General features: G+C 36.0%; 2 protein-coding genes across 8 annotated transcripts in view; both read right to left on the bottom strand.

Annotated features, from left to right (window-relative positions):
* Window positions 1–1,037, bottom strand: part of LOC113227215 — an 11,017-nt gene extending 9,980 nt beyond the window's left edge. The window contains exon 1 of the mRNA XM_026460112.1: window positions 870–1,037. Within this exon, the coding sequence (XP_026315897.1) occupies window positions 870–971 (102 nt within the window). The 5' untranslated portion in view covers window positions 972–1,037. The remainder of the gene's footprint in view (window positions 1–869) is intronic.
* A 43-nt stretch (window positions 1,038–1,080) lies between these two features.
* Window positions 1,081–10,857, bottom strand: part of LOC113227174 — a 25,379-nt gene continuing 15,602 nt past the window's right edge. For 2 of the 7 annotated variants that reach the window (XM_026460058.1, XM_026460100.1), the window contains exons 8-10: window positions 10,350–10,504; window positions 9,927–10,010; window positions 9,644–9,836 (exon numbers count right to left, since the gene is read on the bottom strand). In XM_026460058.1, coding sequence (XP_026315843.1) covers window positions 9,805–9,836; window positions 9,927–10,010; window positions 10,350–10,504 — 271 coding nt within the window. In that variant the 3' untranslated portion in view covers window positions 9,644–9,804. Of the gene's footprint in view, window positions 1,132–9,643; window positions 9,837–9,926; window positions 10,011–10,349; window positions 10,519–10,857 lie in introns of those variants that run through there. The other 5 variants (XM_026460091.1, XM_026460066.1, XR_003310180.1 and 2 more) reach the window with 5 other exon arrangements.

The raw sequence follows: 10,857 nt of genomic DNA, 5'->3' as shown, positions 1-10,857 counted from the left end.
ACCTATTGCAATAAAACGGCAATTTCATACTTTAACCCCTAATACGTACTTAAGCAGTAATGTGTACTACAATGACAAAATTGACAAATTTAATATTCCGATCATTAGGGTAACGGTCTCTAAATGCAAGACTCTTTATGGAGTTATTTAGTATACATTAATTATTCTGATAGATAAATATGACACACAATTGATATAAAGTATTTTAATGCCTGTGCTGTGTAATGATAACGTTATCAAATGTGTCATAAAGAAATCCGACCCTCTTATAATTGCGCTTAAAATTCAACCTAATTCTTGGAATTATTTAATGACACTAGTTTATTATTCAAAAGTTACAAAAACTGTCACAAAAGTCAAGACCATGTCTCTATTAAATTAACAAAAAACTAGGCAAAACAAATTGTTTTAATGTTACGTCATATATTATATACATATATATATATAGACACACACACACACATATATATATATATGTGTGTGTGTGTGTCTATTATACGACATTAATAATTTTATACTGTTATAAATATACATTGTAATGCTCAACTACTGTCGCCGATAGCCATGGTAAGTTTTAGTATAATAAATATAAATTCGCATAAAGCATTAGTTTTACGTAGTTAGGACCATATACCTAGCTCCCCTAGCAAGCTAGGTATATGATCTTATCTACGTAAAAATGACACAAGAATATTAACAGCCAGTTAGTTGGTCACGTAAATGTAACTTAATTCAACAGACGCATTGTCGTGATAAAAGAGCCATTATTATTTATTCAGCGGGTAATTTTCTTTAGTCACGTATCTAAAATGTGAATCACAGAATATCGATTGGGGGCTACATTTACGAAATTATAATATTCTACTTACAATTGTCAAACTCGTCGATAAAAGCACTGTTAAAGTAAGATGCTTTGGAACTTCGATCTGCGCCGCCTTGTTCGTGTTGGGTTTATTCATGTTGGTGTTCATTTTTTTTTATAATATAAAGCACGTCATGACAAACTACAGCTCATACGTGAAGGGACTGAAGTAGTATGGACGCGTTAATCATACACGATAATTGTTATCGGTATTATTTTGCTCACTATCTACCAGGTACGCACTCGACTATTGTTTGTCGTCATTGCTGCTGAAAAAGCAGAAGCTTATGGCTTTCAAAAATATTCCTTCGTCCACCAATTGGTCACAACAAGCCTGATATATTAGTCACCATGTGTTGAGTCGATAAGACAAATGAAAGTCTCATATAAACCAAACTAAATACTACTCTATTTACTAATCAATAAAATATCAACGTGGTAGAGCCGCATCGATGATACGGTTCGTAATAGAGATACGAATTGTAAGGTACTTTACATTGGTAATTAATTGCACATATCTCAAGATGTCTATATATAACGCACACACGCACACACTCGACATAGCCCCGCACCAGGGAAACCCTGTGTCGCGGGTGCCATGGACACACAAATAGACAATTACAAATTACACCCAAACTCACGAGACAAATAAATGTAGGCCATACAAATATTTCTTCCGGCCCGGGAATCGAACCTGAGACCTCTGCATGGCAGTCCGGCATGGTAACCGTTCGGCCACAGAGGCAGTTAGTCTATAGTGACGAGTTTCCTTTGAATTAAAAAAAAATCCACGTCCTTGCCTATTTGTCAAATGAATATTGTAAATGGCATTCAGGGCAAACCCTCTGAAGTTGCGAAAAAAGAAATCAGCTATTCCATACAACACGGTCATCTCCACTGAACATAAATGTAAGTAACAGTTGATTTTTTTTTCCGCGATTTCGTGGGGATACGCATTAAAGTGTTTGTATTTTGTGGTGCACCTTAAAAGATCATCCTGTTTACTATTACTTTTAATATACATATGTTATGATATGATATGCTATGTACTTAAGGTGAGGTACAATAATTTTACAAAACAAAACACAAGTTTTACTAACTTCCTTACAAACTTTTTGTATGTTACAGTTTTAATGAAGGATTTACTATGTTGATGTTGTCTGGTCTTGATAATTTTCCGACATAGTTAAAAAAAAATTAAACTATAGTTTCATATAGACTCATTGGTGTATGTACCCGCTAGGTAATAAATTTCGAAAAAAAAATTAGGAAATAATGCACGGTAAGCGTTCAGCGAAAAATGCTACCACTGTGCTGTTCGTCGAAAATATTCTCTACTTTGTATGAACTTGAGTCACGCTGTTTTTCAATTAAGACCGTTTTTACAGATTACTACGCGGATATAGGTATAAAACATTGCTATTTACTTATCAACAGCACTTATCATAGCTATCATTTATAAAATTATCGTACAATACATATTACTTACATTACAAGTACATTTTTCACTTTTACAGGACTTAATTATTTCTTGACAGTTTACTTATTTACTTTAGTCATTTTAGTACTTAAACACTGTTGTCAATAATTCTTTAGATACTTCGTATTTAAACACGGTACTTTCCTTTGTACAGAGTGGCCAAATCCCTATTGTATACCATTTATTGCGTAATAATATTTCTTTTGTTATGTTTTACTAGTTGTATTTTACTTTTGAAATGTTAGAGATAAATTAGTTTTTTATTGTGTAAACTGTGTTTAATCTCCATAACTGATAGTATTAGTGGTTTTAGTATTTTTTTAGTATTAGCATGTATAATTATTGTATTTATATTGTTATTATTCTTTTCGAAGTCGGATTATGCTTAGGCCAGATTTAGTTTTGTAAAAATTAGGAAGAATATAAAAATTATAACTAGTCGGCAATGTCAAAGTTGAATACGTGGAATTACATCTGCTTGCCAAGTTTTATTGAAATATCCCCTAGTTCGCCACTATACAGGACTTGACACAGGAGACAATAAAAATCGGTTCTCACTACTCAAAGTATATTGAGAGAGAAAATCGCCTTGAATTGGAGAATAGCAAAACCAACCATTAAAATAATTGGTCCTTTAGTAAAATTTAGGCGATATTTATAAACAATGATGATGATGTTTATGCGCGATCAGCCACCCTTAGAGGTGGATGATTGTCTTCAAAAAGTAAAGGGGACTACTATGGAGGTACCCTCTTTCCTACAAAAAAAGAATCATGAAAATCGGTTCACAAATACCGGAGTTATCGCGTAACATACATACAAAAAAAACATATAGTCGAATTGAGAACCTCCTCCTTTTTTGAAGTTGGTTAATAAATACAATCCAAAAAACGCAAAAAAAAAAAAGTGGAGTTTTTTTTTGTTTATGGCTGGTCGCGGTCAGCATTGGAGCCAATGATAAGCATGGCCGAAGACTTAGAGCATATAGGACTGGAGGCGTCATCGATAGGCAATCCCCTCTGTCAAGGTACAAGCACAAAACAACTATCGCACAATAAACACTATTTTCAAATCGATGCTTTTTCATTTCCATTATCGAATTCACCGCGTCAAGTACTTCACGAAACATGTCGTCTTGCATATACAAACTATACAAACAAAATATATACAAACTTGCAAAAAAATCTCTGCTGCATCCAGTCTAGTCAAGGGTGGAATTACATTCCATACATAAGCCTATTTTTTATATTAATTGCTAATTTTCTATTTTATGGCATTTTCTATTCACAATGATCACATTGATTCAATTTATCGATTACGTAAAAAATATTTGAAAACATTCGAACATTCGACATAAGCATGCCTATCAAGTTCCCTATTTACTAACAGGCAACTATAGACACAAAAAAGCAGTACTTCATGAACGCTGTTTTTTCATGATAGAGAAGCGACGCGCTCTTTTAGCTCCTACTTTTATCTACAGATTATGTAACGAAGTGACATGTATACAAATATTAAAAAAACTGAAACAATTAATTTATACTGTAAAGTCATTGCAGTATTGCTTAATTTTGTTTGCCACAATTTAAAGGTCTGAAAATTATCCATATTCATTCAGAAATAACAATCTCACAGAATTTGAATTAGCTTCTAAGAAAGCTCATTTTTGCCATCGAAACAATACCACGAAACAGTAGCATTGCTGAAATTGGCCGCAAGTCCGCGTATTTACCAAATTAATGTGAAAGTTATAACACGACCTCTGCACGAAACCTACGACTAGGAGACTTAAGAGAACAAATTCATCAAGACGAAGTAATAAAGGAGAGAATAAATGGAGACAGTCGGGCAACGGTATGAATATACCACGAAAAGTCGGAGTCAGCTCAAAGGAACTCCGTTTTGTTGAGTATAGACACGCCTGCGTTTTGGTAGCGTTACATTTGATAAGATTGGCGTCGTCCCAATCGGAGACTGCCTGGAGTGTCAAATCAAAACGGCTAACCATGGACTCTCGACAAGACTGGATTTCCTCTCCACTGACCCTTGCATTGGTCAAGTACCTACCTATCTACAACTGTGCTGTCATCAGCATACGCAAAGGAATTAACATATGAATATATGCAGCAGAAAGAGAGTTGCAGACAGTACGGAACCCTGAGGAAGAGTAGCCTTCTAAGACCACTCGAATCGAACGTTCACTCAAGAAATCCGACGTCCAATTACAAAGGTCAGTAGGAAGCCCATAAGAGGTAAGCTTACTTAAAAGGCTTGTGTGCCACACCCTGTCAAAGGCTTTAGAAATGTTTAAAGACACTGCAAGTTCCTCGCCTTGCTTTTCTATAGCCTCGCTTCATATGTGACAGGCATACACAAGAAAATCCCCAGTAGATTGCCCTCGTGGGAATACGTACTGGTGATCACTAAGGAGGTCGTTGTCTTCAAGGTACGACTGGAGACGGCTGTTGAGTACACGTTCCATAGTCTTGCAGAGTATGGAAGTGACTGAGATAGGTCTATAGTTCACAGGGTCAGCTCTACTTCCCTTTTTCGGCACAGGTTGCACGTTTATAAGCTTCCACGACCTGGGAACTACACCAGTCTCAAGTGAGAAGCGGTACAGGCGTGTGAGGACACAACTCAGGCGCACAGTTGAGCAGGACCATTGCTGGAATTCCATCTGGCCCGCTAGCTTTATTTATGTCTAGATTTCGCAGAGTTCTAAGTACCTCTTTTTGACGTATGCGAACTGGCGAAATAGTGCAGCCAGGCTGAGGTAAAGTAGGTGGTAGGTTCCCTGCGGCATCCAAACGCGCACTATCTGTAAAGAGTGAGGCAATAAGATTCGCCTTCTCTTCCACAGTATGAGCCAGCGAGCCATCCGGCCTCAGTAGAGGTGGCAAAAATGAGCGACTAAAGTTAGATTCGCTTGCTTTGGCCAGGGACCAAAAGGATTTGCTGCCTGCTGGATAAAAGGAAAACTTCACCCCTATGCGGCGCACATGGTCGAACTTAGCCCTACGTAACACACTTTTGCACTTCTTAGCGGCCTTATTAAAAGCTTTCTTCAAATTCTGAGTACTCGGAGCTTTGCGTAGTCGAGCATCTGCCCAAGCTTGGTCGTGGACGGTTTACGTATATCAGCACAACTACAATCAGCGTAAAACCATGGACGAGCTTGGGATCCATTAGGTACATCAGAGTATGGTATGTAACACTCCATACACAAACGCAACACCTCGACTACAGCATCAGCACAGCGACGAGTCTCCTGAAATAAAGCACGCCTGCCAGGGGTATGACGCAAAGTCATGTAGGTCAGCTGTGTATTATAGTCTTAGACTACGGAAATTATTATTTCCATCCTCTAAGATGAGTGAGTGAGTAATCATAATTAAAAAAATAGGGTGGCGTGACTACAGAGCAAGTCACTACCTTTTAATTATATTTATGCAAGACATTTAACAAGGTTAACCTGCGGTGACTTTCAGAGAACTTATGAGACTGTTTTTTTTTTGTTATTCTCAATTGCACATATTTTCAAACTACAAAATTTAATAACATTTTAATCCCGAGAGCTTACCTTCTTTTTGACTTACTTATAAAAAGATTTCTATATAATTTGACTACGAACATGACGAACAGTAACAATTTATTGTTTATCTGATAATACTTTTTTGGTCTAAAAAGATGTTTGTCTTAGAACCTGTTTTGTTAAGTTATTATTATTATGACCTTGTATTGTCCCAGAGAAGGGCAAAAGCCTCCTTACTTTCTGTCACTTTTGCTATTTGGTCATTATAAAATGAAACCTTTAATAAAATGTTTCATTTCAATCCCGCGCACCTACTTACAGTATACTATTTTTTCTGTAATACTGCAAAACAGCGTTAGTGACTTTTTTCGGAATCTAAAAAAGTTACTTACGTTATTTTTCTACAAAGTGAATCGCAACGAAATAGGTACAGAGTTCAGTCGGTAAAATATAGTTCTATTGAACTATATTTTACCGTTCTATTGAACTATATTTTACCGACTGAAGATATTAAGTTTTTTATTTCTCCTGTAAAATTGTGAAAACGCTGTTACGCGGTATTTACAAAATGCTCTTTAGCGGTATTGCACGCACAGCAACGAGTTGCCTGTAGTACCTAAATAGGGAACTTCATAGGCATGCTAATGTCAAATGTTCGAATGTTTCCAAATATTTTTTAAGTACCTTATCGATAAATTGAATCAATGTGATAATTGTGAAACAAATGTCATAAAATACAAAATTAGCAATTAATGTGAAAAATATGCTTATGTATGGAATGTAATTCCACCCCTGGCTAAACTGGATGCAAGCCAAGCAAGACGACATGTTTCGTGGAGTACTTGACGCGGTGAATTCGATAATGAAATATAAAAACATCGATTTGAAAGTAATGTTTATTGTGCGATAGTTGTTTCGTAGTTGTACCTTGACAGAGCGGATTGCCTGTCGATGACGCCTCCAGTCGTTTAAGCTCTAAGGCTTAGAGAATGGAAAAAAGTCTATGCTCTACGGTGATGTTCATGAATTTGATTCCTATAGGAATTATATTTAATTATAATTATATTCCTATTCGCACTGGACCTTTTGGATTATTTTGTGAAATCTAGTTTAAAGTGGAATAGGATAGTGCTAATTGTGTCTTAATCGAAGATTAAAACGCGAAATTATACGAATTTCGAACTAAAATACCCGTATCGGCCCGTTTTAAGGAATCCCGAGTCAATCCAAACACGCCGCCTCAAATTGCCTATCCTCTTTGTGGCGGCCATATTTACAGAAACATAATTAAACTTCATGTTTAAGCTAATGGCTTTGCCAAAGCCTTAACAAATGAAAAAAAAATTGATTCCTATAATATGGGAACAAATTTTTTTCTATTCTAGATTTGATTTGGTTGTGGTTTTAAAATTCTTCCCGAAAAGGAAAAGGCAAAGATTTAAAACTATATAACCAAATAAAGAGCTTAGAGATGCAACAAGAAAATCACACACGCATTTTTGTATCATTATTACCCGAAATCTCAAAGGACTGCGCCACTGGCCGAGTTTCATTGTCTTTCAATTATGTCAAGAACATGTCAAAAGTTTATCACAATAACAAGACGAAGCACCAAATGCTCCAGAAATAATACTGAGAATTTATTTGCTACTATCATAATGCGTCTTCACAATGACATCGTCTATGTCTATTTCGTAAAATAGGTACATGTTCCTCAACACTATATAGAAAATATGGAAATATCGTGAGCTCATGATTACAGGACAACAAATTAAAACCGAAGCAAATAGTCAATATGATTACGTCGCTATTTCCAATTACAGGAGAGAATGCCATGTACTTTTTGGTCGTATACCGGGCGATTTGTGTTTTATTTGCAAATTACTCGGCTTCTGAAGCAATTACACCAAAGAAGATCTTCTTATATCTACGCTTGGTGCTGGAGGTCCTAATGACTATAACGTCCACGTTTCTGCAGTTGGTGCCACTGAAACGGTACCCACGACTCAGCCTTGTCAACAGAATTTTGAGCATTCCCTCACAGCTGTACACTCTTTATGTGGCTAATGCCTATATTGCTCCTGCTCTGAAATTCACTTGGCTTACCGTGACTATGGTCTTAGTTACAATTATGTCTGTTGCGTTCACTGCTTTCGGCATTTGGAGCGACGTGCAAAAAATTGAAGAAGAATGAAACCTTTTATTATTATCGAAAAAATAAAACAAATTTAATGTGTTTACTTATATAAGTATTCTTTACTGAATTAAAGACGGTTCCATTTGTGTAGAAGATATGAAGAATATAAGTAACTTATCGTAATCTCACTTGTGCGTGAGATTCGTAAGCGTACGACATACAATTCATTTTCTACGAAATTTAACATACACGATACTTATAATATTGAATTTATAAGCACCTTGTTTATAATTGCGCTTTAACAGGTTAGCTACTATTTACTTATGAAACATACAAATTATCCATACACCTAATAAATGCCTAAATCCAACTTATAAAATGTAAAAAATTAATCAATATTTACAAATTAAGTAATTTGCCTGTCCTATAGTAGGACAGACTTTAAGTGTTAAGTTAATCAATCTTCCTTTGTAACAACATAACTCTTAATTTAAAGCAGTAACAATATGGATTAACTTAGCGCTCTTAATTTACAGTTAGTCACAAGGTAGTAAGTAACTACGCTTTCCTGTTTGTCTATTAACCAAAGCAGGTAATGCCGAATGAGCCACACACCAAATAAAATTGTTATTACAAACATTAATATCACCTTTAACCGGTTAGGACATGAATAAAAAAACGGTGTTGTCTGTTTTAAAAAACGACATACACGATGTTGCAAACATCCATTATATCCATTTAATTATTTCGTAATTATTCATTTATTATTCTGAATGTTGTTCCATGTCCTATTCCTATTACGCATGCTGGCCGCTAATAATGTACATCCCAAATTTAAAATTTAAAATTCTTTCCAATTTTGTCAACCAAACATCAACAAAACGCGGGTTTTTTTTGTTTAATAGCGTCTGTTGAGAAAAATAACTTACTTTCCAACGATATCTATATACTAGCGTTTAGTTTAATTACTTTATTGATTAATATACTGTACTGCACAAGCAGTGTTCACTTAAATATTGTTCACTACGATATGGACAACACCAGTACCTAGTAAAGTCATCAATCTTCAGATCCGTTTGCTAACTCTCACTTCTTGTAGGTGATTTTTAAAGTCTTTGTAAGATTTTTGTCGATTTCTTAGGGCTTGAATGAAAAGGAATCTATCATTCCTATGTTCTGTACTTCTTTTTCTTCCAGAACCAGGCCTTCTACTGAAAGAATCAGTCTCTTGGAACCTCTTCCAAATCTTTTGAAATCAAGTAACTTTTGAAGAAACCTTCATCGAGAAAAATGACGGCTTTACTAGGTACTATAGTGTTGTCCATATCGTAATGAAACTTATTTAAGTGAACACTACTTGTGCAGTACCTCTATTAATCAATAAAATAGTGAAATTAAGGAATATTTATACACAACTGACGACAACTTGACGATAAAAAAACAAATTAATCCCGCGCTTTGTTGAAGGTCGACAGACGAAGAACTATTATCATAAAATTAAAAAATTTTAATTTGGAATGTTCATTATTGCATGGCATACATGCATGCGTAATAGAACATGGAACACTCACAACAAAAAATTAGTAATTATGATAATTTAATTGATATTAGAATATATCTTAAGTGCTCGTTTTTTTGCAACATAGTCTATGAAGTGTATGTACAACATTCGTTGTTCTAGCTCGAACGGTTAAGCTATGAGTTGATCTGTAGATGATTTTTTTGAGTACCATTGCCATTGGTTTGTTATTTTTGAAGGTGTTAGTGATATATCACCAAGTCCTACGAAGTCAATATAGCACATCAGTTTCAGTTAAAGGCGCTGAAAAAAAGTTAAGTAAGTTATCTTAATCTATGAGCAGATGATTATGTAATAAATTAGCGAATAATAACAATATATCAATTTGCATACATTTATACTTACGACGTGATGTCTGCGTTTTGTAGTCCCGAATGTGCGTTAGAGAACTTAAGCTGGAATTGGCTCGGTGGACCGCTGAAAAAAGCAACACTGAGTGTAATATTATGACATGTTAAGGTTACAATGGTTCCACGTGGAACTGAGTACATGGAACTACCGGGAATAAACGGAGTATTTAAGTAAGCACGTTCATTCAAGTAACACCCAAACAAATTACACCCAAACTCTCGAGAGAAATAAATGTAGGCCATATAAATATTTCTCCGGGCCCGGGAATTGAACTTGGACCTCTGCGTGGCAGTCCGGCATGGTAACCGTTCGGCCACGGAGCCAGTTAAAGTAACAACATCTTTTCTTAAGTAAGTAAGTGCGTGCTATGATTAGGTGTAGGCATCGTAGTTAGGATATACTTACAAGCTTTTCTAACGGAAGAGAGGGCCGTATAGTCCGGTAACGGAACAGGCGGTAGGTCTTCGTCGGGGGGGAGTTGGTCACGCATTCTGTGAGCAGAGGCGGGGATGTACGCCCAAGGTAGCTGGCCCTGAAGCTCGGCCGCCGTGTCTCGTCGTCTGCGCTACCATATCTACATTATCATCCATTCTATACTATATAACTATTCTGATAACTCGCTTGCTACGTAATCAACACACTAATGGATTGCAGCTTAGATTATAATTTTATCTTGAATAATAGCGGCTTAGGAGCTCGGGAAACAATTTTGAGAGTTGCGTAACTGCTTCCGTAATCGTTCGTAGCTGCAAAATTAACTAAAAATATCCGTAGCGGATCTAAATACTATTTATACTTTATACTCCCTCATTCTCAAATATGTTGCCGGCGGACCATGGAGGCAAACAGTAAAAGATCGGCTGAAATGGAAATCTCTGGGAGAGACCTATGTCTTAGGACAAGCTGAAGGTAC

This window comes from Hyposmocoma kahamanoa, unplaced genomic scaffold, assembly GCF_003589595.1.
Source record: "Hyposmocoma kahamanoa isolate Upper Pololo Valley unplaced genomic scaffold, ASM358959v1 100021, whole genome shotgun sequence".
In the NCBI taxonomy this organism is placed as follows: Eukaryota; Metazoa; Arthropoda; class Insecta; order Lepidoptera; family Cosmopterigidae; genus Hyposmocoma; species Hyposmocoma kahamanoa.
The sequence above is the reverse complement of the archived record's forward strand: the minus strand, read 5'-3'. Positions and strand labels throughout refer to the sequence as shown.